Source organism: Mustela putorius, unplaced genomic scaffold (genome assembly GCF_011764305.1).
Source record: "Mustela putorius furo isolate JIRA1106 unplaced genomic scaffold, ASM1176430v1.1 tig00003845_pilon_pilon_pilon, whole genome shotgun sequence".
Classification (NCBI taxonomy): domain Eukaryota; kingdom Metazoa; phylum Chordata; class Mammalia; order Carnivora; family Mustelidae; genus Mustela; species Mustela putorius.
This window is the reverse complement of record NW_025421998.1, coordinates 56,164,640-56,190,476: the sequence shown is the minus strand read 5'-3', so window position 1 is coordinate 56,190,476 and position 25,837 is coordinate 56,164,640. Positions and strand designations below refer to the sequence as shown.

Below are 25,837 nucleotides of genomic sequence, written 5' to 3'. Positions count from 1 at the left end.
TGGTGTCTTTGTTTTTGCTTCTGATCTAAGACAGATTTGACAATTTAGAACATGAATACCCAAGAAGGGTTCTGTCATCTTTTAGCTTAAATACTAGGGCTTTTGAAATTTAAATATAGCATGCCTCATTTTGTCAGTATGGGAACAACCTATAAATATAATCTTATCGATATGATTTTGGGAGGAATGTATGCATTGGTGATTAGAACTTGAACTCTCCAGCCTCGGTTCCAACCATTCATTGGTTCTGTGACCTTAAATTCTTAAACTTAAGCCTCTGTTTTCTCATCAGTAAAACTAAAATAATAATAGTTCTTTTCACATAGATTATCATGAGGGTAAAAACTGAAACATCTAATCCAGGGTCAGACTCATAATGGGTCCTGAGTTAATATTAACATTCACTTTTGTTATTATAGTTAACATTAATTTGAACTTCATTCTTATGTGTGGAGAATGTAAATACTCATAGAGAATAGTTCTGCTTTTTGCCCCTAGGAGCTTCTACAGGCATTGTACATGTATCTACCCAGTACTGGTTAGTGTTGTACAAAGGTCCACAAAAGTATACAGTGTATATGTGAATATATATTTTTAACATAAAAGTGCCTTCCTTTATACACATTAACAAAATGCTTTTATTTATTCCTTTATTTTCATTCTTTTTTTTTTTTTTTTTTGAGAGAGAGTGCATGTGTTATGGGGGAGGGACAGAGGGCAGAGAGAGAGAGAGAATATCAAGGAGGCTGCATGCCTGGTGCAGAGCCGGACACATGGCCTTGATCTCACGACATTGAGATCATGATGTGAGGCGAAATCAAGAGTAGGATGCTTAACTGACTAAGCCACGCAGGTGCCCCCAAAATGCTTTTTGAGAAGACGGTAATAGGATATTTAATGTCTGGGCTGCATTTGCAATCTTCAATATCTGGCCTGATCCGTACCTAAAACAAGTGAAACCAGTTGGTGAATCCTCACCCCTTTCCTGTTCTGTTGGGCCTTGTGCTCTCATGGGTATAAGTGATTTTTCCACTTCCGTGCCAGCACCTATCTGTTGGGAGCAGCTGCTTAGAGCTTTGTGTTGGGGAGGATTCTGTGGTTGAGTCTGACTGTCGTAGGAAAGAACCCCATGTTCTCAGCTCCAGCCCGCGGACATAGGCAGGGTGAATGGCAGCACAGGTGTCGCATTTGTCGCCCATTAGCGATATTGGAGGGTTGAGATCAAGCCCTCTCTGCTAGAGCTTTATATTATGCTGTTGCAAGAACTTTAGGCAAGTGAAGTTTGCCTCAGTTCTTGATCCATGAAATGGAGACAAAACTCCCCTCCTCCCTCTCCAGGGTTGTTACGAGAAAAAATGGAATGTTTTTACTGGCTAAAAGAGTTAAAACTCTTTGGAGGAAGATCCTCTGTCCATTTATGAAGTTCTCACAATTACAGATCAGCTCCCTTTGAACTGAGGCCCGTTCCCGAGCCAGAAGGGAAATGGTCTTGTGTTAGGAAACCTGACAGTCTGCGGAAGAGATGAATCTCTTTGAAGAAAAGCAGAACATCCTTCTGGTATAGTGCCTTTGTCTGGAGGACGGGAACCTCTTCTCCCTGAGAAAATCCCCAGTTAAAGGAACCAGCTTACCCAAGGAACAGGCGGTCAGTCCCTTCTGACTGTGTTACTCATACCCTATTTTTTGTAGTGTGCTAGGTCCGTCTTTGCTTTAGTGTCCCTACCTGTTACAGGCTTTGCTTCAGCTACCCCTCTAGCTAGATTGAGTCATATGAAACTGTTCTTCCCTTTTGAATTTTGTGGTTTTTCTGGAAAAGAATCTTCATTTATCACTCTAATTTTTTAAAAAGATTTTATTTATTTATTTGACAGAGATCACAAGTAGGCAGAGAGGCAGGCAGACAGAGAGGGGGAAGCAGGCTCCCTGCTGAGCAGAGAGCCTCATATGGGGCTCAATCCCAGGACCCTGAAATCGTGACCTGAGCCGAAGGCAGAAGCTCAACCCACTGAGCCACCCAGGCACCCCATCACTGTAATATTGTTAAAGTAACTTATAAAAATAATATGTACTCCCTGCATATCATTTCCAAGGTAAGTGCAAGTCTGTGTTGAATTGCAACACTTTAATTCATTTACTTTTAATGAATGCTGTTGGTAGTTCCAATTAATTGAATCTGGGAAATGACCATTGGTTGTGGAGGTCACTGGTGCCATTGTCTAGTGGGAGAGGTAGGTGTGAAAGGCTGGTTAGAGCTCATTCTCATAGAAGAGGAGCAGAGAAAGAGGGCACCCTGATTCTACCAGGCCCCAGACAGGATTTGAGATAGGCCTTCACATGTTCCATTTGGGAACCTTGAGTTTGACTAATGCCAAGCTAAACATTGCCCTTTCCTCTGCTCATGTGGCTAACCCTCTTTTGATTGATTCATTGGTCAAAAGAGTGTATACGTCTCAGAATCCTGAGTTTCTATTCACACATCTTTTTAGTCCTCATAGTACCTAGCACAGGGCTTTGCACATGGCAGATGCAAATTATTGGACAAATTTACTGAATGCCAACAGCAAGAATCCATACGTTAGAACAATATGGCCAGGTGGGCATAGGGGGGTGGGAGCAAAATGCCCACAAATTTCCGAGCTCCCTCCTTCCAGGGGTGTATTGCGAGGGTCTTCAAAAATGAACAAAGGCCTCTCCATTGAGTTTCTTCTGGCAAATGATGACATTCCTAATCGCTTTCTGTACCCGTGGTCTCTGAACCAACACCCTGTTCTAAAGTATGGAACAGACGTCAAGGTGTCTTGTTGCAACTGACCTGTATTCACATGGGCTCTGCTTTTTTGCTCGCTGGCTGACCTTGCCGCATTACCTAAAACCTCTGAGTCTCAGTTCTTCAGCTGTGAAATTGGGATCATTGTGCTTACTTTGGAGAGCTAAGTGAAATAATAAATATGAAGAACCTAGGGTAGCACATGGCAGACATTAGGTAAGTGTGGATCAATGAATGAATAAGCATGCCATTGCTAGGTTGAGAGATAATTATTCAGAAAGCTCTGTGGATATATTAAGTAGGTTAAGGGATACCTAAGTGGGAGAAAGAATTGCTATTTCTGAACTTGTAAAATATGAGTAATTTCCTCTCGCCTTCTTTCCACTGCCCCCTTACATTTCTTTCCTAGAACTTTCAAAGTAACACATTTCAGAAACCAGACTGTGCTAGATAAAGATGAGTAAGTTTTGTCTTTACTGAAACAGTCCGGTATGCCCATGCTTTAGGCAACATCTATTAAGAAGCTATCATTAAAAGACCCTGGGCAGGGATATATGACGCTACCAAGGGCAGGACAGCTGAACAGACCACTAAAGTTAAGAAATCGGCACAGTGGGGTGCCTGGGTGCCTCAGTCATTAAGCTCAGGTCAGGTCATGATCCCAGGGTCATGGGATCAGGTCCCGTATCGGGCTCCCTGCTTGGCGGGAAGCTTACTTCACCCTCTTCCACTGCTCCTGCTTGTGTTCCCTCTCTCACTGTGTTCTCTCTGTAAAGTAAATAAAATCTTAAAAAAAAAAAAAATTGACACTGTGAGGGAGACCGCTTTGTTAGGAGAGCACGCTTCCTTTCTTTCCTAATCCTAATGTGTTGTTAGTATTTGCTAGATAGTAAGTTAGGAGTCAGGGAGTGAATCCTTTCAAAATAATTGGCAAGTGTTTTACTCTTGGTTGTAGGGGATTTGAAATAGAGAGAGAGAGAGCCATTGCTAGGTAAGTCTCCATACAATTATGCAGTTTGCTCTGGTCACCCGCCTGGCCCTGGGCTAATCTGAGATGATGTTTGAGCTCTCCCAGGGTCACCTGATGAGGGTGTTTTTATGCAGGCTATTAGATTATGTTGTACTTCCGGGAGCCCAGGCTGTCTGGGTTTGGTGCCAGAACCCGTAAGACTTGAGGCTGAGTGGGAGAGAATGTGCCATGGAGTGAAAAGTGAATGAAAGCTCTAGTGCTCCGGTGTTTATCGAACTTGCGTAGTCCTCGGGTATTGAACATGCTTCGTCCTACTTACTTCTTTCATGTAATCATATCTTTAGAGACACTGAGATTTAACATCTGCCTTTTTAAAGTAGGAGCTGTATAAGCACCACAAGGAAGACCAACCAGTCAAGGAGGAGAGACTTCAGAATGTCGTGATTGTATCAGTCATTATGCTGTGATGGTCACAAAAGATGACAGGCGACAAGCATGAACTCCCTTGGGAATTGGAGGGCCCGAATTATAACCTCTGACTGTTTATAAACAGTTTAACTTTGCACAAGTTTTTAAACTCTCTTTGCCTTGGTTTCTGGTAAGGCTGTGCAAATTACACAAAAGGCTGCAGGCAGTAGATTCTGTGTAAGTGTCGGATGCATAAACCATTGACCTTCCAGAAGCAGGAGTCCCAAGAGCCCTCACGCAACACCTTATGGTGACTGCTTCCCCACTTCCTCCTTTCAGTGGCCAGCTGGGTGGCACAGCAGTCACATGGCTGGGCTGCTTCTGTCTGGGCTGGTCTGAAAGGAAGTGTTAGTGAGGGACACCAGAAATTAACAAGTGTCTGTTAACATTTTTATAGCTCATGTATCCTTTCATACTATCCCTTGGAATCTCAAAACAACCGAGGGAGGTTTGTATTATTTTCTACACTTTAGAAAGAAAATATGGCTCAGAAATATTAACTGACTTGTTTTGAGTCACACAGATTCTAAGTGGTAGGGGACCAGGCAACCAGCTATTGGGAGAACACCAGATTTTGGATTTCGTTAGGTACTAGAAAGCTGCTTTAGACATTCATTCAAGTCCCACGTGCCTTAGGCACAAAAGATTGTTATTGAAACAAACCCTCCATAGGGAAATACCTTTGTGGATGTAGGGACGAGAATAATGCAGAAATGGTCTTAGGATCCCTGAGGTCTCTCTGGAGCTGCTGTTCTGTTTTGTTTTTGTTTTTTGTTTCCTGGTGGACCCAACAGAGCAAAATAATTAGTTATATGTTTCTATGTTAGCTTTCCAGATTCTCACTTACTGGCCCTTTTATTTATTCATATTGCCTACCTTTTGGTCATACCTAAGCAGGTCACACTGAAAAGAGGAAGGGCAAAAATACAAGGCTGAGTTCTCAACGTGTCCCCACTCTGTCTTGGAAAGAAAAAAGCAAACAAATGTTTGGTAGAAGAGGTGAAGACTTCAGCTAAAATGACATATTTGAGTTGTCAGGGCATCTTTGTTACTCTCCACGTCCACAAATGATAGACTGTCAGCTACATTCCACACTGTGAAAAAGAGGAGAAATTGAGCTCCTTAAACACTTCTGGAAGTTGCTAGACTGTTTAGCCTGTTGTGCAGTTGCAGGATGACAAGCACAGAAACTATATTCCAGTGGGATTTAGAAATACTATCTTGGGGGGTGCTTGGGTGGCTCAGTTGGTTAAGTGTCTGCCTTCCGCTTGGGTCATGATCTCAGGGTCCTGGGATCAAGTCCTGCATAGGGCTTCTTGCTAAGCAGGAAGCCTGCTTCTCTCTCTCTCCTTTTTCCGCTCTCCGTGCTTGTGTTCTCTCTGCCTCTCTAACAAATAAATAGTATCTTTAAAAAAAGAAAAAAAGAAATACTGCTATGAGAGAGACTACATGCGGTGCTTTAAGAATTCAATTTATTTCTTTACAGTTGGTATCAGCCATAGAGCAGTATATATGAAAGCAGAACAGTGACCCCAAAGCTTTTCTTGAAAGCACAGCTTACTGGCTATGCAGTTACTGGAATTTTCCTCTAGAAGCTATACATGCAAATATAAACTGAACCTACTCAACAGTTCTTTCCTAGGGAGGGAGAGTCTAAATCAGCTTTGGTGCTATGCTGATATTAAAATGCTGAAGGCCCAGAAATGACAGTATAAGAAGTAGGATGGTGGCAAAACAGAAGCCTTCTCTAGAATAATCTGACAGCCTCCCTAAGTCCTCTACATGCTGGCCTGCCTTCAAGAGCAGCTGTGTCTCCCTTCACATCTGTACACAAGCCTGTCTCCCAACTAAAGTCACCTTCTGTCTGTCCCATGTCAGAGTGGGCCCATCCCTGGCGCATCTCTGGCTTCCTGGTTCCTTTTGTTGGGGAATGGTGTCCCCACCTCCCAAATGTTACATCCACAGCCTAGTCCTTGGAACTTATTTGGAAAGTGGATCTTTACAGATATAATTAATTTAAGGATCTTGAGATGAAGAGATCATCCTGGACTATAGGTTCAATCCTAAACTCAGTGACTGGTGTCCTCATAAGAAGCACACAGGGGAGAATACAGACATGGATATGAAGGCAGAGGCAGAGGTTGGAGCGATGTGGCTCCAAACCAAGGATGCCAGTAGCCACTGGGAACTGGAAGAGAGGAGTAATGCTTTCAGTGGACTGAATGTTTTCGTCCCCGACCCCACCCCCTTTCACATGTTGCAGCCCTAACCCTCCTACTGGTATTTAGAGGCAGGCCTGCAGGAGGTAATTAGGTTTAGATGAGGTCCCGAGGGCTGGTGCCTTCAAGATGGAATTAGTACCCTTATAAGAAGGGGAAGGACACCAGCTCTCACTCTCATACACCAAAAGGCCATGGGAGCACAAGGCAGGAAGGCAGCTGTCTACACACCAGGAAGCAGAATCTCACTGGGAACCAAATCTCACAGCACCTTGATCTTGGACTTCCCAGCCTCTACCAAGTCTGTGGTGTTCTGTTACAGCAACCTTAGCTGATACAAACACATTCTCCCTAAGAGCCTCCAGAGCCGCTGTGGTTCTGCTGAGCCGTTGACCCCCGTGTCCATATTCCTTTGAGTCCCAGCTCAAGGCTTCTTCCTGAGGTGGGTCTAGCTCATGGAATTTTGCTTGAGAACTCTGGTAGCACTTTCTTTTGAATCTCCCATTCAGCATTTTCCAGTCTTCAGCCTCGTATCTCTTTATTTTTAATATATGCTAACTTCTTAGAAGCCAGCCCTGGGTTTTCCATCTTTCCATCTCCAGTATCTGGTGCTAAGCCTCAGACCTCTGGGTAGAGCCTGCCTTATTAAATGGAAGGCCAGTTACGAACCAGACTCTAACTTCTGTAACACATAAGTCATTCCTTCTTCGATTCGCAAGGCTCCCCGGGATGTTATCCAGTCACTGGGTTCTCATTATGAGAACGTTATTCTTGTACAGACTGAGGAGGAAATCGCTGATGATTTGGATCAGAGACAGGATATAGGGACGAGAATAATGCAGAAATGGTCTTAGAGCCTATTCTGGTACCTACTCCTATGATTCTAATTATATGTACATCAGTTAGCCAGAATGTGTCTCTACTTTGATTGCAATTTTCAATTAGCTCTGGGGGAAAAAAAAAAAACCACAGTTTTGAGCACCCTCACCAGAGAGAACACCGTTATCAGCTAGCGCCATCCAGCAACGAAGAGGGTTTTCTTCAGGAGTTGTGTGCCCTGTAATTGGAGAGCAGATGTGTGATGTCTGAACACAAAGAGTCTGCGGTTCTCTCCAGGCTCAGACACTGAAGGGCAGAACTCTATGATATGCCAAAGACAGTATGATTTTTTTTTTAAGATTTTATTTATTTGTCAAAGAGAGAGAGCACAAGTAGGAGAAGTGGTAGGCAAAGGGAGAAGTCTCCCCGCTGAGCAGGGAATCTGGGTGAGGGGTTTGATCCTAGGATCCCTGGATCATGACCTGAGCCGAAAGCAGATGCTTCACCAACTAAGCCACCCAGGCATCCCTACAGTATGATTTTTTTTTTTTAATGAAAAGGTAGTAAAGTAAAATATTAAAATGGTGCTGGAAGGTATACAACAAAGAGTGCAAGAGAATGTCCCCACTTTGTGCCTCTGACTGAGTTCCCTTTACAGAAGAGTCTGCATGGGAGAATTTCTCTTATATCACATGCACCTGCCCCTGTGTGGAGAGTGAGCCTGGGGGCTCTTCCATGAGACTAACTGCCCCTGTGACAGTGAGAGAATTCTTAGAAAAGGTAGTGGGAAGGGCACTAGGTCGGAGTCCTCAGAAGTCCTTCACTCATCTTCGTGGTCCTACACAAATTATTTCTCATAGCTTCCTCATCTCTCAATGGAAGGAGCCGGGGAGATGATTTCACATTCTCTTACAAACTCTGAGGTTTAAAAGAATGACTCCATGACTCTGCAAGGGAAACCTAATCATTCCTTCTGTACCCAGAAAACTAAATAAACCTGGAAGAGACTCTTGAGTCTCTTGAGCGCAGAGTTACCCTGTCCTCACTGGCTAACACACGCGCCTGTCAAGCGCGGGAACGTGAGACAGACTGATTGTGCTGTGGGGAGAGCAGTGCCCGGCGGCAAGGAGCCGGACTGGCAGGGCAGCAGGTGGTCTTGGGTGGCCTCTAGTATCGTCGTGGGTGATCTTGTCAGAGTGGGCGTTGGGCAGAGAGGTTCTGTGTGCCATCTGCAGACCACAAATGGGGCCGCCACTTCACAGTGGGTGCTGTTGGCCAGACTCTGTGCACCTTCATTACAGTCATTGGAGACACACAGACCATCAAGCAGTTGTAGATGATGGGCTGCACAGCCTGAGCCCAGTGACATTTGTAGGTTTGGTGTCTCCATCTTTAACAGTAGGTGCAGCTCTCGAGAGGCCCTCTTGCCAGAGAAGAGCATCACAGAGAACAGAGTGCATGAAAGATGCTGTCCACAGCCTTGAAGGGCTTGTGTACCTTTAGGGGGATTTTTAGCAAAATTCACAACCCACAAATATATTCGAAGATCCTTAAAAAAGTACAGATGTCATTACAGCCATAACTGCTGAGTGCTCAATAGGGTTGAAATCATCATTATATGAACAGCTAAAGTTTATTTTTATTAATACTACTTTAATTATAAACCCATCTGTGGTTAACACAATTGGAAAACATTTTTCTCTTATTTGGATCTCAGGTGGAATTAGCAACGGAGCTGACACAGCCCTGGCTTTTTTCTCCTCCTTGTCGGTGTCTACGGCCAGTGACCCTCCTTTTCTCTCCCTGACATCCCGTGCAAGCACTCACCCCCAAGACTGAGCGCATACTCTCCCATTCTCCAAGTCATTAAGGCACTAGTGTTTTGGTCTGTGACAACCCCAGGAATTAAGACTTAGTACTTTTTGAGGACTAAGGCCTCTGGATGTTTGCCTCCCTGCCTAGGCATGGGTGGGGGAGCTGTGTGTCTGGGTGGGAAGGGAGAGGAAAGATATGGCCCTTGGCAGGTCATGACTCTAGGCCCCATGTAGCCAGTCTGGGTGGGCTCTTCCCTGCTCAGCCTTCCTTTTTTCTTCAGTCTTCTCACTTAGATCCTTACATCAGAGACTGTACCTGAGGTTACTAGATAGAAGCTAATGCTATTGGTTTTTTGGTTCGCTTTTAGGAGACTTTATCAGCCAATATTTTATTTTATTTTTTATTTTTTTTAAAGACTTTATTCATTTGAAAGAGAGAGAGGGAGAGCACAAGCAGGGGGGTAGGGGTGGAAAGAGAGAAGCAGGCCCACTGCTGAGCAGGAAGCCTGCCACAGGGCTGATCACAGGTCACCAGGATCATGACCTGTGCCAAAGGCAGACGGTTAACCCACCGAACCACCCAGGCACCCCAGAGATACCCTCTTTTAACAAGCTTTTACATTCACAATACAGTATCGGTAACTTTTGGCATAATGTTGTACAGGTGATTTCTAGAACTTACTCATCCTGCATAACAGAGACTTCGTGCCCATTTTCTATGATACGAATTTGTGAAATAAGATTTGGAAGGGATTTTGTGGCTCATTTATCCTGAGCACCTTCCTGGTCTCGGAATCCCCATCTGCTAGCTTCCGATGGAGCTCTCCAGTGATGAGGAAACTGGCCATAGAGGGGCCCATGTTGTTTTTGTTATTGTTCATAGCGTTAATTATTAAATAATCGGGTGATCGGTCCTTCATCAGCACTGGGATCCAGGGCCATATAATTCTTACCCATTAGTCCTGGTTTGCCTTTCAGAGCCTATCAAGTAAAACCGAGTTCTTCAAGACAGCCTGGTCTCTTAGAGTGTGGCTGCTCTAAGTGGGCCTGTGGTCCAGCAGCAGTGGCCGCACCTGGGAAGGTGCCAAAGCGCAGACCTCGCCCCAGAGCTGCTCGACTGACATCTGCGTTCTGACAAGATCTTCAGTAATCAGCATGTATGTTACAGATTGAGAAGCACTGCATTAGATCACACACACCATGCCCCCAACGGATTTGTTCTTCTTCTTCTTCTTTTTTTAAGATTTTATTTATGTATTTGACAGAGAGACAGCGAGAGTGGGAACACAAGCGGGAGTGGGAGAAGGAGAAGCAGGCTTCCTCCCTGAACAGGGAGCCTGAAGCAAGCCCACAATGCTGGGATCATGACCTGAGCCAAAGGCAGACGCTTAATGACTGAGCCACCCGGGAGCCCCTAATGTGTTCTTTCAATTGTTATTGCTCTCAGGCCTGCTGGTGCTCAGAAATTTTAGTTGAGGAATAAACAATTGGACAAGAAGTAACAATTAACAACTCTGTGATTGGATGTAAGTACGGAATCTGTCTGGCATCATTTAAAGCTGTCCTTATAGTAACTGGAAATCTATTGACAAGTATTTGCCTTGGGTGCTCTTGGTGGTAAGTATTGCTCCTGGGTGGCTCAGTTAGTTAAACTTCTGGATTCTTTCAGGTCATGATCTCAATGTCCTGGGACCAAGCCCTGCATTGGGCTCCATGCTCAGCTGGGGGCTCTGCTTGTCCCTCTGTGCCCTACCCCCCATCATGCTCTCTCTCTCTCACAAATAAATAACATCTTTTAAAAAAATCAGAAATTCCTTTAAAATCATTAAACTTGTTAAGTTATGCTCCATGTGATCTAATGCTGGGTATTGTTTCCTTGTGAATTTTAAAAACCTGAGAAGCCGATTAAATAATCTAGAGCAACCCACTCCCCAGTCATGCCAGATAGGGAGAGGCAGCCACAAAACTTCTTCCCTAACACTCTTCAGCTGCAGGAAGAATGGAAGTTTTAAGTCACTTTCTATTTCTGACATCACTGCAAGGACAGCGCCGAGAATCCAGCATTTGAAAGTCGCAGAGGAGACGTACACTGTGGAAACAGCTGTGCCGGGCGGGGGGGTCAGGGAGGGACGCTTCAACTCGTGCACTCAGCAATATGGAAATGAACTGTGCCAGCTCATGAGCACAGATAAATGCTTAGTTGCCTTTCCAACCACAAAGCAGCTTTCTATATTTGGCACTCTTTTGACATTCAGTAAAACAGACTGAATTTAATGCCGGACGACAGTGCCAGACTGTCTTCAGTTAAACTGAAGCGAAGACCTTAGGAAGCCACTTTCCCCAGCCCCTGTCACATTTCTCTCTCCATCTGATACTCATTGTGGGCTTTCGGCCCAACAGCCTCAGGACACGACATCAGCCCAGCCGTGCTGGGCTAAGTCAGCAGGGCCTCGATCTTCCCCGGGAGTCCAAGGCCACCCTGTCCTGTATCCTAGGACATTCGGCTCAAGGTGCATGTTCTAATTCCTGGTCACCAGGTGTGTGGAACAGAAACAGCTCCTTTGGGACGCCTGGTCCCTTGAGCCCAGAGAAGCCAGCATCTTTGCTTTTTTCTGTCCTGAGTACCAGTTCACCCCCGTTCCAGCACACCTGATTAAAATCCCTCATCCTGAGGACTCTGCTGGGCCCTTATCATACCCCCTTGGCTCCTCAAACTCGTTCATTCAGTGAGTATTTTATTCAGGCCCCATACGTCCCCAGTAGTGAGATTACTTCATAGAGGACTTTGTTCCTGGTCTCATGCAACCATGTTCTGGCTCAGAGAGACTCATTTGTGAGGTTTGTGGAGGTGCTGATGAGGGAGAGACTTTGTGCCCCAAGGAGAAGGTTTGGGGCAAATAAGAACTCGCAGGTTGAGAAGTAGATGGGGCAGACATTCCAAATACAAAAAAGCGAACTAGCCAAGAGTTGGCAGTGTTAAAACGCACAGGCTAATTTCCTGCCCTTGTTCAGTGGGACTGCAGAATAGGAAACATGGTAGCTCTGAGCAGGACCCCAGACCTTGCTTGTCTCTACCCGTAGGGCAGTGTTGCCTAACTCCTTCAGACTGCTTCAGGATCTTGGCTGCTGCTTGGCATTTACTCCGGTTCATCATCAGTTTTTATATATTAAAATTATAGCAGAATATGTGTTATATTATAATACGTAGCAGCATGAATAACAATGGAGGTTCTGAAGTCAGGTGGCTTTACTATTTGCTGGCTTTATCACGTTAAGGAAGTTATCTAATGCTCTCTTCCTCATTCCAAAAATTTCCAGAAGTTTCCACATTCCAACAATAAGGATACTAATCCAACCTCACAGGATAGTGCAAGGATTAAGTATCATAATGTAAATACAGTGTTTAGCACACAACCTGGGAGATACCTAATGCTTAATACATTTAGTTATTGTTTCATGTATTTGTTCAACATATTTATTCATACCTACTGTGCCCTATTAAGTAGTGAGCAAGGCAGAAAAGATTCCTGCTTTTATGGAGCTAAAAACTGTTCTCCAATTATTTTATGTTATTATTGTTTATATGTTCTTGTTTTAGTCGACCCCCTTGGGTAGTATTTCCTGGCCCTATCCTTTTGTGTTTTAAATATCAGGCTGTATAGAAGTATGGGTACGACTTAATACTTCCTTGTTAACCATCTATCTAGCTCCATTTACTTGGTTTGAGAACTTATCCATTTTCTTGGTTGAAAGCCCAATAGCTAATAAACCTGGGAGAATTATTTTATTTGAGAGATATATATGTGTATATATATATATATATATATATATATCATAAATATCACATATATAGCAAAAATTTTAAATATATATATAGATCATTGCTGGTGTTCTAAGCAATGTAGAGTTTTCCCCATAACTGTTTTGAGGAGAAAAGACCAAAGTCCTAGGATAAAAGTAGGGAAAAAATATCATGAACTAAGGAGACACTAAGTCATTTGATAATAAATAATACTACTTTATAGTATTGATAATAATATTGATAATGTCAATAATAATTATTGATAATAAATAATACCCTACTTCAGTAATATACAGTTGATGTGGGTTGGCTAATTTAGGAAACTTTGAGAAACTGAACTAAAATTTTGAAGGGTTTGCATGGGTGGAGAAGATCAAGAGAAGATTCTGGGAGTCTTGAACAATATAAATAAACCACCAAAGTGGAAATGCAGACAAGTATTGCATTATATTCATTTGTATATTGCATGGAGTATCAGGCATAATGGGGCCCCATAAATGATTATGGAAGTGGAAAGTCTTGGGAAACCAGGTTGGATGAGAGCTTGGGTCTGTATAGTGGCTGGGGAACAGAGAGGAAGGGACAGAGAAGATAAACATTTTGAGGGTGAAACCAACAGTACTTACTTATAAGAAAATTAATCAAGCCCTCTCAGTTCCAAATGATTTCACTGCACCATGAGGGCATAACATTTCTTCTCACAGAATCTGTGTCAGGTTCAGCAGTGATCCTTAATCCCAGCAAAACAATATCCTTTTATTGTGACCAATATTTTAGTGACCCTTTACTCTCCTCAAATGAAATTCATTATTAATTCATAATGAATAATAATTTTGAAAGTATCACCGTAATGATTTGCTGTAACATAAAGGAAAACTCAGAGAAAGTGGTTAATATTAAAGTATTTATTTTAAAATATAGATGTCCACATATGATCATACCAGAAGATATAATGATGTGGTCAGATATACTTATATGTAAATCATGATAGCTACCAATGCAGACCCATACAGGTGTGTTGTGCTAATAACTCAGATACCACAAGTGACATGGCCTTCAGTGACACGATTCTCCAGAACGGCGGGTGATGCTTGTTAAAGTCCCAAACAGAAGGAAATAGAGCCTCCCCTCAGTTACCCGGTAGTTGCAATACTAAGAAGTCAAAGGGTCTAAAAACCTTGCAGAAATACTTTGGTATAGATGTGAAACAGAGTCAAATTCTGTGCTCAAGAAATTATAAACAGGTTTCACCTACAAAAAAGTCCACTAGCACTTAGTGGGAAGTGGGGCAACTTTTTCATTGTCTGAGATGGAGGCCCTGTGGGACTTTGACCGTCCCTGGATCCCATCCATTAGATCTGGGGAGCCGAAACAACTGGAAGTACCCCCACCACTTGGCAGCCCGCGAGGGAGAGGACTGCCCCCACGGAGAACATTGGCTCTCAGGTTTCAGCCGGGTAACTCAAGGATGGTGGCAGACAGGGAAGCTGGAAGGGGAGGATTTGGGTGGCAAGCCCAGAAAAGGAGCTGGCTGCAGAGCTTTCTTCCTTAGTCGAGCAGAGTCTCCACTTCCTTAAATACGTCAAATCTGGCTTTTCCAACCTGGTGAGCATTTTAAGTTCTGAGCCCAGGTAGAAAATAAAGTGAGGAAAAAAGACGATATGTTGTTTGGCATAAGTGCAAGCCATTTCTGGCTTATTTCCTTTAAATGCTAGCAAATGCAGTCTGATTCCCTGCCTTCCACATTGGCTCATTGGCAGGAATGTATTAGGTCTCAAGAATTCAGGAGAGATCTAGTTCTAACATGAATCCTTGAAACATTTTTGAAATTTAATTCTTGTTTTTCTTTAAACGATAGATATGATCTCCTTCCATTTTTTTCCCAGTTTTGTAAGGTATGCAATTAACATCTAATCCCCACTGGCATTTGCATTCTGCACAATTGAATGTCTTGAGCAGACATGCACGATTGTCTAGTATTATCACTACATGTTGCCTTCTGCTTGGGTGTTTTAAACAAATGGAAAGGACTTGATCCCCTGAGAGTACTTCCCCAAAGATTTTTGAGCCATTGATTTCCATTTAATTTAACAACGGTAACAGGCACATATCCTCTCTTTCACAGATAGGAATGTGCTGTATTTAACCTGTAAATAGCCATTTGGCCCAAAGATATTGGGCACATTTCAAATGCATGCTGACTTAAAATATTCCAAGGACATAAATCGGTTTGCAGTCATATTCTAAAACCAAGTTTATTGATTAGCCAATCAGATGTATACTATTCAGGACAACAGATTGAGCATTGTGAGGAAATCAGAAGTGAACTAGACGCTTTGCACCCTCAAGGAGTCTGTTGTCTAGGAGGAATGATAAAATCTCACATATAAAAGTAAGTGGTAAACCACTGGAAAGGTAAGATGGAGTGTGGATGAAGTTTCTGAGATGAAATAGTAGTCTCCTTTGAAGAAGGCTTCCTGGAGGTGGTGGAATTTTTAAACTTGACCTTAAGAATTCATTAAAATTTTGGCAGGTAGGACATGTTAAATTTTGAGGAATGGCTTTATAAGCTGAAATACATGTGAACAGAGGTCATGAGTGTGTGTGCATGTGCGTGTGGCTTCTCATTCCTTAATAATGCGCATTCTCCATGTATCATCTGGGTGTAATTAAGTGACTGAATAATTGGTGATGTGATAAAGAAATCTCATTTGATGTTGCTGCCTTTCTGAAAAAGTCCTCCAATTTAAGAACTAAATATAAGTTTTGCTTTTTTCCATAGAAGAATTTCCTTTTACCACTCTAGCTCTTGGGATCCTACTACTATTTCAGAAGTGTAGAATGTGCCTTTAACTATATTCACAGTAAAGGTAAAAAGGTAAAGGTAAAATCAGATAGAAGGCAGATCTGCCAGGATTGTCATAGAGTTCAGTTGCTAAAGTAGAGAGGTATTCTCGATACCACGTGTTTCTCAGGTATTGAACTTGAGGACAACACAGAAACTGAGCCAGGAGACCCCAGACCCCTCTGGTTCCATGCCCTTCCATTAGACTGTTTCCAGTGGCTTGAATCAAATTGCTTCTGCTCCCTGGTGCTGGTCCAGACTTACTACTGTCCATCTCCCAATTCCTCTGGCCTCTACCTGTAACCCTCACCTGTAGTCTGGACATTTGACTAAGAGCACTTTAGTCAATATGAACTCTTGGCGAAAAGGACATGTTTGTCTCATGGAGAGATATCTGCACCCCACGTTCATTGAAACTTTATTCACGGTAGCCAAGACAAGGAAACAACCTAAGTGTCCATCCGTGGATGAATGGATAAAGAAAATGTGATACACATACAAAAGGGAATATCATCCAGCCATAAAAAAGAAGGAAATCCTGTCTTTTGCAGCAACATGGATGGACACCGAGTGCATTAGGCAAAGTGAAATAAATCAGAGAAAAACAAATACCATATGTTGTCATTTATATGCAGAATCTATAAAAACTGAACTCCAGGAAAGAGAGAGTGGAATGGTGTCTCCTAGGAGTGGGCAGGGGTGGGATTGGTGAAATGCTAGTGAAATTGTGCAATCACCCAGCTCTAAGTTAAGTAAGTTCTGGGGGATCTAATGTACAGTATGGTGAGTATATGCCTTATTATATTCTTGGGACATTGTGAAGAAAGTAGATCTTAAGTGTTATCACCACACAAAAACGGGGTAGTGAAGGGGGGAGGTGCTGAGAGGAGTGGTATCAAATCATCCCATTGTATACTTTAAACTTGTATATGTTATATGCCAGTAATATCTCAAAAACATTGGAGGGGTGGGGAAGGACATGTTTGTCAAAACTTAATTATGTGTTGGAAATGTTTCTCTCTGATCTGGATGGTAGTTACTGATGGTATAGATGTATAAATTCATCAGGTCGTACTTTTAAGATTTGTGCTTTTCATGTATATTAATCCATTAGTAAGATAAAAATGCATTATCTTGGCCTCTAAAATGGATATTGCCGACTTTGGCCTATCTTAGGGCAATTTTGCAATGATTTGTGCATTTTCATACACTTAAAATAAATTTTCAGAATTTTTAGTGTTTTTTAAATCCTTCTCAGTCAATGAGTTGACGCTACCTAGTCAACAACAGAGGATTCATTGTAATAACAATGTAATAACATTGTACCTCTTCAAAATTACAAGCAGCTCAGTAGAGCAATAATTGCTTTCCAAACAAATGTTTTTGAAACGGAAGAAGGATGTGGCAGACATTTCTGAAAAAAGATGAAAATACTTGTTTCAAAAGCACCTTTTTAATGCTTCGGGATTTCCAGTACTTAAATAGCTAGAATTTGAAACAATTACCTTGCAACTGACTCATTATTTTGACCAAGTTGTCATGTTTACCAGCTTGCATTCAGTCTCCTACTTTTCAGCCAGTACTTAAGCCAATTTTCCTATATTCCCACCTGATGGCTGTAGCCTTTGGTTAAAATTCAGACTGAAGTCTAGCGGTGAGCAAGCAGTAACTGTGTGATGATGTAAAAGGGAACAAAAATAGAACTTCCAGTAAAAGCTTTACCGTGAACCGTGTTTCAGCACGAAAGAGAGAAAAATATTCCTTTCTAGGAGAGGGCTTTTGGGAAAAAAAAAAAAATCAAATTTGATGCCATTAAATTATAGCATTAAATTCATGAGGTCCAGGACCTGTTTGAAAATTAAAGTTTAACTTCTTCCCCCCAGCAAGCCCAGCCAATCTCACCATCTCGGATGGATTTACCAATAGGATAAAGTAGCTTCTAAATGTTGTTACTGGTTTTGAAGGTAGCCATTTAGCACGACTGTTTTATTGGAACAGGACAGCTGGGAAGTGGTGGAAGGGCTGAGAGGAGAGATGAGCTACACCCAGGAGCCAGCCATTCAGAAAGGATTTTTGCTGAAAAAGAGGAAATGGCCCTTGAAAGGTTGGCACAAGGTAAGACATTGGCCTTGGACTCATCTTTATTTGCACCCACTCAGTACACAGTTTGTAGGCGTGTATAGTGTATATGTAATTTGAAGTTGAACATTGGGACCAAGGGAAGGGTGCATGTTTAAATGGGATGCCTTAGTGAATTACCCTTTTCTTCCCTACAGAGATTTTTCTATCTGGACAAAGGAATCTTGAAATATGCCAAGAGCCAAACTGATGTAAGTCTTCTCCTTAATCGAATATGTTATTAAAGAATTCTGAAGTGCTCATTGTTGTCAGCCTATGGATGAGATTGTACACATTGGGGGATTGCATTTCTCTGAACTGGAAACCATAGGGGGTAATCGTTCCTTCGCATGGACCAGAGGTGCCAGCTTCCCACTGTCCCAGCCCTGGGTTCTGGGTGGGCTCAGTTTGCCCATCAAGTCTAGATGGAGGACTCCTCTCAACACCCCAGTGGGTATCCAGGGGTCTGTTCAGGTCTTAGGGTTGGGTTGAGGGGTCCTCTGGTGGGAAAAGACATTTTCCCAGGAAGCTAACAGGAATAAAACATAGGACAGGTATCACTCCCACAGTTACAGTGACCGAGGGGTTTGGTGAAGAAGGCCCTTGATGAAGGGGATAGGAAGTTCCCTGTTGCATTAACATGAGGGACACAGCCTACAAGGGCTGGAATGACTGTTCGTCCTGTCCCTTGTGCGGGTCCTCCTCTTCCCTGGCACATCCCTCATCCCTTCTTGCTTCCCTCGCCTCCTAGAGCTCATGTCCTCCGGTTGCCTGTAGAAAACCCGACATAAGTCCTGACGCAATGGCTTGTCTTAGCCTCCCACCCTTACTCCCCTTCTTAAATCACTTCCAGATGAATTTAGAGACTGGGAACTAATTCTGGGGAAGTCAGTGCAGGTAGCAGGTGAATTCATCGCCATGGGGGTCCATCCATGGACTTCCTCCCTTGCTTCCTTACTCACTGGCTGTGTGAAGAAAGCACTTGTTGCTTAATAGACTCAAACAGGTAATGCATGCACAGCACTTAATTCAGTACCCGTTCACACTAACTGCTTGGTAAGTCATCGTTATTATGTTTGTATTCGTGGATGTGAAGGGGAGGCTAGAGGAGCGTCAGGGATGTTACTACTGTTTTTAACACCCTGCACCTCAACTGGCCCTCTTCTCACGCCTCTGCAGATCGAGAGAGAGAAGCTGCACGGCTGCATCGATGTTGGGCTCTCGGTGATGTCCGTGAAAAAGTCATCAAAATGCATAGATCTGGATACCGAGGAGCACATCTACCATCTGAAGGTGAGGCTGCTTCCCTGGCGTGATCTTCTGTCCCATGGTTTCTTTCGGTTGCAAAGGGATTGTAGTTAACAGTGCTAATTGGTAATGCCCTTTTTTAATTTCAAAAGATCCAACCAACGTGTAGAAGATCTTCATTACCAAAGTTATTTCTAACAGACACTATTGATATTTGGATGGACCGTCTCACAGGCTGCCAGAGGGTTAGCATCCTCGTTGCCCACCCCGTAGGGACCACGGCCCACACATACCATGATTATGACACCAGTCAGTAATTACTAAAATTGTCATGTTTCCAAATAACTCCTCCTTCCCCTAGACTGTAGCGCCTTTAGTGAAGAACCATGTACCATGGGTTAAAGTAGGTTCCCTGCAACACAGTATTTACCGCTTTAGCTAATTTTATAGGGATTCCAATAAAATTCTCATAGTACAGTGAGTGTCGGGAACTTTCCTCCTAAAGTATGGGCTTCCAGTTAGTACCTCTGAAAGTGCCTCACTCGTCCCTTCTGCCCTCTCCCCTGCTAAGTGGTAGGGTCCAGAGGTCCACATCTGGTTCAGATCTTGACCTGGCTACTTACAGGCTATTGGCCTTTGGCAAGTTTTTTAATCCTGAAAGTCTCCGTTTTCTCACCATCCTTCCCCAGAATGGGAATTATTATAGTGCCCATGTTGTACTGCTGCATGGAGGAAACTTGGCGTGATGCCCAGCCTGCTGTAAGCTCAAGCACTTTAGTTTTTGTGTATAATTATTAGAGGGGACCAGAACCTGAGGAGTTAATTGAGAGGATTTTAAAACTTTTTTCTTACTTTGAGCAAATTACTTGGAATAATGAGCGTGGGGGTTGGGGGTTGGGAAAATGAGCACGAGATGGTGAGCTCCATGTCTTAGGATGCCCCTGCTCTCCTCATAGGACCTGTGTGGTGATTACACAGGTATATGCCTAATACATACATGTGGTCAGTCATGCTGCTACCTAGCCTAAGGCCTGAGCAAAGCAGGGATTCTCACCCTTGGCGCTACTGATGTAGTGGGCTGGAGAATTCTTGGCTGTGGGGTCTGTCCTGTGCATCAGAGGGTATTGAGGGGTATCCCTAGCCTCTCCCCACTAGATGTTGGTAACAAACCCCTTTAAGTTATAATAGTCAAAAAATTGCCAAAAAAAAAAAAAAAGATAAAACAGCCCACTCTCCCACCCCCTGTCTCAAAGGTTGATTAGTCTCCTCTAGAAGAGTGTCACTTGTGTCTCCATGTATTTTCAATGACCCCTACTTAGTTCTGTCTTGACATGGTCAGGTTCATCCACTATTTCACATAATAGAATAAAAGTAATTATTCATTTCTAGGTTTGGAAGAACCCGAGTGCTTAAAATAACATTGTGTGCTAATACCATGACAAACAGTTTAGTATTTCTCTGTGTTGATTTACTCTAAGTTCCGTTCGTGTTTCTTGTTCATTTGATTGAAAGTGAGCTGTGAGTGTTCATGTAGGTGCGAGCTATTGTCTGAGGGTCCTTGTTAGTTGCCTCAGTCAGGCAGCTTTTAAGTGGCGGCCGCCCAATCCCATTATCTTATTTTCTAGATGAGTAATCTGGGCAGCCGAAGGGTTAAGTGGCTGTCCACCCACGGTCCTATATCTGCTGGTGGGGTTGGAACAGAATGCCGGACAGCTATTTAATAAAGTGCTTTGATTCTTCTACCTCACTTAACCAATTTAAAAAAATGAGTGAAGACGAATGTTCTGGGCGCTGATTTTTAAGGGTCTCTGAGAGCAGATCAGTGCAAAGGGTGGTGTCAGATTTCTGTGAAGTTCCTGCCATAAGCGTTTCTGGGAAGTGAAATACATTTCAAAGACATAATTTAGGGAGAATAAATAGATGTCTGCCAGTTGGTGTTGCTTTTTCCTGTAAATGAAATATTCAGTAGCACCTGGTAAGGGGGGCAGTTTAGGTCCTGCATGTCCTTCTAACCAACACAACATACCTAAGAGCTGACCTACCATATCCTAAATGAGTGAGTGATGGCTACAGACATCTTTGCTCTCAGCAGTGATGATAGGAAAGATTTGAACAGATTGACCTGGAGTTTGCTTCTTGGAAGATAACCTACCATGCATCATGTTGGGTGATTTTAAGTTGCCACTTCAGGAAACTCTATTCCAGTATATAGGTATCTATAGTTTTCCACTTTGAAAATATTAGTACACCCTCGTACACACAAAACATGGACTGTGAAGAAAGATCCAGTGCGTAGGTGCTTGTTACATTCTTTCTAGTACTTTTATGAACATTCTAATTACTTTATAATAAAAGTTGCTAGTTATAAACATTATTCTTCCTGCAAAGAAGACACAGATACTCATTTATGGAGAGAGTAGCTAGCTGTTTGTGTAGGTGTGTTTGAAAAATCTTGGAAATGTCCAATAATAGTTTTTCGCATTTTTTTTTTCTATTTCCAAGTACAGGGGAAATGTGTTTAAAAAAAAAAAAAACCTTCACATTCCTCACCAATGTGTTCTTTGTCAGAGAATATTAACAAGGTTAAATATTTTGGGAAGAATTTACAAATTCAGGGTGCCTGGGTGGCTCAGTGGGTTAAGCCGCCGCCTTCGGCTCAGGTCATGATCTCAGGGTCCTGGGATCGAGTCCCACATCGGGTTCTCTGCTCAGCGGGGAGCCTGCTTCCCTCTCTCTCTCTCTCTGCCTGCCTCTCTGCCTCCTTGTGATCTCTGCCTGTCAAATAAATAAATAAAATCTTTAAAAAAAAAAAAGAATTTACAAATTCATTCCAGTTCAGAGAAGATTGATCTGAAAAGTTTGAATTATAGAAGAGTTTAAAAAGAAACATGGTGCTAATATTTTCAGTAAGAATGGAAGTGGGGACAAGTGAATTTGGGAATATTTTGAGACAGATCAACATGAATTCTAGTTTATTTGTTGTTTAATTTAAGTGGTAATGTTTTGCTTTCTCAATAATAGCATGACAATTGGACCCTTTCATTGAGAACCTAAGTGAAGCTTATGAAGACCATTTTTATTCTCCATTTCCTTCTCAAACGTATTCCTATAATTCCACATAAATTTAAACTAAATCAATAAACTCATATTTCTACATTTCTACACGGATCAACATGTAAAGAGAGGGCATCTCAATTTAATGAAGAAATTGTTTCTTTCAGTGAGTGACACTCTTGTTTTTTTCTTTTTAATCAATTTAGGTCAAGTCAGAAGAAATCTTTGATGAGTGGGTATCCAAACTCCGCCACCACAGAATGTATCGTCAGAATGAAATCGCCATGTTTCCACATGAGGTTAATCATTATTTCCCCGGATCCACTGTCACAGACTCAGCGTCTGGGGTCTTGGACTCCATATCAAGTAGGAAGGTAAGAGTTTGCCAATAATGAATCAAGAAGAAGGTGGTGACTTCGTGCAAGAGAGTCCCCACTGGGGACTCTCTGAGGAGGAAGGGCTCGTGGGAAAGAATCTCTTTGCCCAGCTGCTCAGAACTAGGGCCAGAGGAGCATCTGTTGTCACTGTGACAGTAACTGAAAAAACACAGGGAGGAATTTAATGGTGTCTCCAGCTCTCCCTTGACCATTCTGACTTAGGTTTTCTTCTCTGCTTGTAAAATGAAGTATGCATGTTAATAGCCGTATAGGATTATGAAATTTCTCAACATTTGTATCATAATTTGGGTATGATTATCATTTGACTGAAGAAGAAATTCAGGACTGCAGCCCCAGGCATGAGAGCATGGTATGGCCAGGCTGAGGTGATAGCCAGAGCTTGGGGGTCGCTAGTGGATTGCTTTCTAGAAGCTTCTTTCCCATTATAAGTCAATGGCTTCTGTTAGCAACCAGCTCACTCTGTTGTTCTTTATCCTAACGTGTCCCCATGGGGCTTTGTTTTCATTTATAATGTGCTTTTGTCATCTGTGGAACAGCGTAGCAGTATATCAAAGCAGAACTCGATTCAAACCGGAAGCAATTTATCATTTTCTTGTGCTGGTGAGACGCGAGTTCCATTATGGTTGCAGTCTTCAGAGGACATGGAAAAATGCTCCAAAGGTAAAGTGACTTGAAACCTCTGCTTCTTTCTGTCATGGCTCTCAGATGGCACTCGTTGAGTATTCACACCTCGGGTGAATTTTCCTGTCACTAGTCTACATTTCCTCTCAGAGCTTGCTCACTGAGTTTGCACAGGTGATGACCAAACGATACTCTCCCTGCAGAGCTTCCCATCTTCACCTGGCTGTGCATGCAGACAGGTTTCCTTTCATATTCTTTAAGTACCCACGTCTGATTTCCATGAGGACCTACTAAATCGCTGTCTCCATGGGTGGGCTCTGTGCAGCTCTCTGGTTGTTGTCGATGTTATTGTTTTTAAGTACCCAAACTGACTCTGTGTACATCCAGGATTGGGAGTCATGGCTCACGGTGAGTGGGTGAACCAAATGGAGATCCCCACGAATAGGAGTTCTCTCCCCTAGTTGCACACACAATCACCAGAAGAGCATTTGAAAGGCAAGAATACCCACTCTCCAGAAGAATCTTTAATTTGGTCTGCACTTGGGCCCTGGCATCACTGATTTTCTGCAGTTTCCCAAATGACTCTGATAAGGACTCAGGATTGAGAACTCTTCCATAAGGAAGCTCAGTGTTCTCAACCCTAATGAGCTAAGAACCACACAGGGAACTAAAAAACAAAACAAGTCACCAGTGGGATTGGGGATGTTCTGACTTAATTATCTCCAGAAGGGAGTCAGACATAAGGAATTTAAAGAATTTTCCCTGTGGATTTTAAAGCAAAGCCATGATTGAGAACCATGATAAGAGAAAGATGCCAGGTCTTGAAAAGTGCATTTTCTCTGTTGAATGCAGATACTATCACATGTGGGGTCTTATAAGATTTGCCCTCCCAGTAAACGTCACTCAGGAGCTTCACTGAGTGACATTTTTGGCACAGGTATTCCTTGAAGTGTCATCTCTGGGCCAGCAGCACGGGCCTGGCTAGCAAACTTATCTGAAGTGCGAATTCTCAGTCGGAATCAGAAACTGTGGGCGGATCTCAAGGATCTGTGGTTTAATCAGTTCTTCAGCTGATTCTTTTTTTTTTTTTTTAATTTTATTTATTTATTTGACAGAGCGAGATCAAAAGTAGGCAGAGAGGCAGACAAAGAGAGAGGGAGAAGCAGGCCCCCTGCTGAGCAGAGACCCCCCCCCCAATGAGGGGCTCAATCCCAGGACCCCGGGACCATGACCCCAGCCAAAGGCAGAGGCTTCAACCCACTGAGCCCCCCAGGCGCCCCCCAGCTGATTCCGATGAGGCCAAAGTCTGAGAGCCTTTGGGTCTTGATTTCTCAGTGGAAACGGCCACCATCATCCAACAAACAGCAAATTAAGGACTGTCTTTTGAGTTAGGGACCAAGAAACTGGTGTGAGAACTCTTAGTTCCTCTCAGGTCAATGTGCAGACAATCACCACTATCTCATGTGGGTCCCTGATTGACAGGTATCCTTGGAGACCAGTACAACCTTCATTTTTTTTCATTCATTTACTTGTCTGGAGTCCTCAGAAGCAAAGAATGACACCCTGTTATTGCAATATTGGACATAATGATGCTAATGATGGGAGCTGATTTACTTGCTGCTGACCAGGGTACCAGCACTCCAAAAGCATGCTGACCTATGTCAGCTCACAATTACCCTATGAAGGGGTGTATAATTCTCTCCCTTTCCCAGATGAGGACACTGAGGCACAGAAGTGATATAATTCACCCAAGATTCAGAGTTCAGGAAGTGTTCAAACCAAGGCAGTCTTGTTCTTCAAATCTATGACCATCACCATAGCTGTGCACTGCCTCTTCTGTAAGAAAGGAAGAAGTAAGATTTCGTCTCCATACAGATATAAGTCAAGTAGTAGAGAGAAATTTAAGAAGTATCTGGCACGAGCATAGGGCAGCCTGGGTGCCAGGATGAGGGCTTATGAATCTTCTTTTTGCTTTTGTCCCACAGACCTGGCGCACTGCCACACATACCTGGTGGAAATGAGCCAGCTCCTGCAGAGTATGGACGTCCTGCACCGGACGTATTCGGCGCCTGCCATCAATGCCATCCAGGTCAGCCAGATCCCTCTGCTGTTTGCACTGTGGTGTTTTTCTGCTTCCCTCTCTCCTCCTCAGCCTCGAGCTAACAGTGGGACGTTGTCCGGTCTTGGTTGCTTCCGCCACATTCGAGGGGACGGAGGTGGTCACTTTGCTGTGCAGTTTTCCCTCTTCGGTCTGGGAGGCCTTATTTTCTGTGCTCTCTCTCCTGTTTTGAAACAAAGGGTACAGCTTTTGAAAGTCCCAAAAAGGAAAAAAGATCTCACAGGAGGTGGCGGTCCAGAGCTATTGGCAAAGACACTACAGGAACGCTGCAGGTAACCGCTGCTTCCCCTGCTCTCCGGGCCGCATGCTGGGGGCTGCGGGGACTCCGATGGGATTTTCTGCAGTCTTGCTCGCTAATAGCCTGTGCAGAGAGAAATTCAATCACTTCGATTTTCTGGTTGCTACAATAAGCATGTAATGGAATTGGGTAAGGGGAAATGGCATGAGGATGGAAGGAGTTGGGCCCTTTCTTGGACTTAGGTTTCCCCTTCTTTAATGCCAAACCCACCTGCCCTCTTCCCTGCTTGCATGTGTGCTTTGTCCCACCTCTCCTGTGGCCAGTCAGGGGATTCATC

General features: G+C 43.3%; 1 protein-coding gene across 8 annotated transcripts in view; it reads left to right on the top strand.

Moving 5' to 3' along the window:
• Positions 1 to 25,837, top strand: part of OSBPL3 (oxysterol binding protein like 3) — a 179,290-nt gene that overhangs the window by 93,233 nt on the left and 60,220 nt on the right. For 4 of the 8 annotated variants that reach the window (XM_004743308.3, XM_004743310.3, XM_004743306.3 and 1 more), the window contains exons 3-9: positions 17,703 to 17,819; positions 17,981 to 18,034; positions 19,002 to 19,115; positions 22,331 to 22,498; positions 23,059 to 23,182; positions 25,129 to 25,232; positions 25,442 to 25,534. In XM_004743308.3, coding sequence (XP_004743365.1) covers positions 17,703 to 17,819; positions 17,981 to 18,034; positions 19,002 to 19,115; positions 22,331 to 22,498; positions 23,059 to 23,182; positions 25,129 to 25,232; positions 25,442 to 25,534 — 774 coding nt within the window. Of the gene's footprint in view, positions 1 to 10,035; positions 10,215 to 10,504; positions 10,584 to 17,702; positions 17,820 to 17,980; positions 18,035 to 19,001; positions 19,116 to 22,330; positions 22,499 to 23,058; positions 23,183 to 25,128; positions 25,233 to 25,441; positions 25,535 to 25,837 lie in introns of those variants that run through there. The other 4 variants (XM_004743312.3, XM_004743309.3, XM_045062794.1 and 1 more) reach the window with 3 other exon arrangements.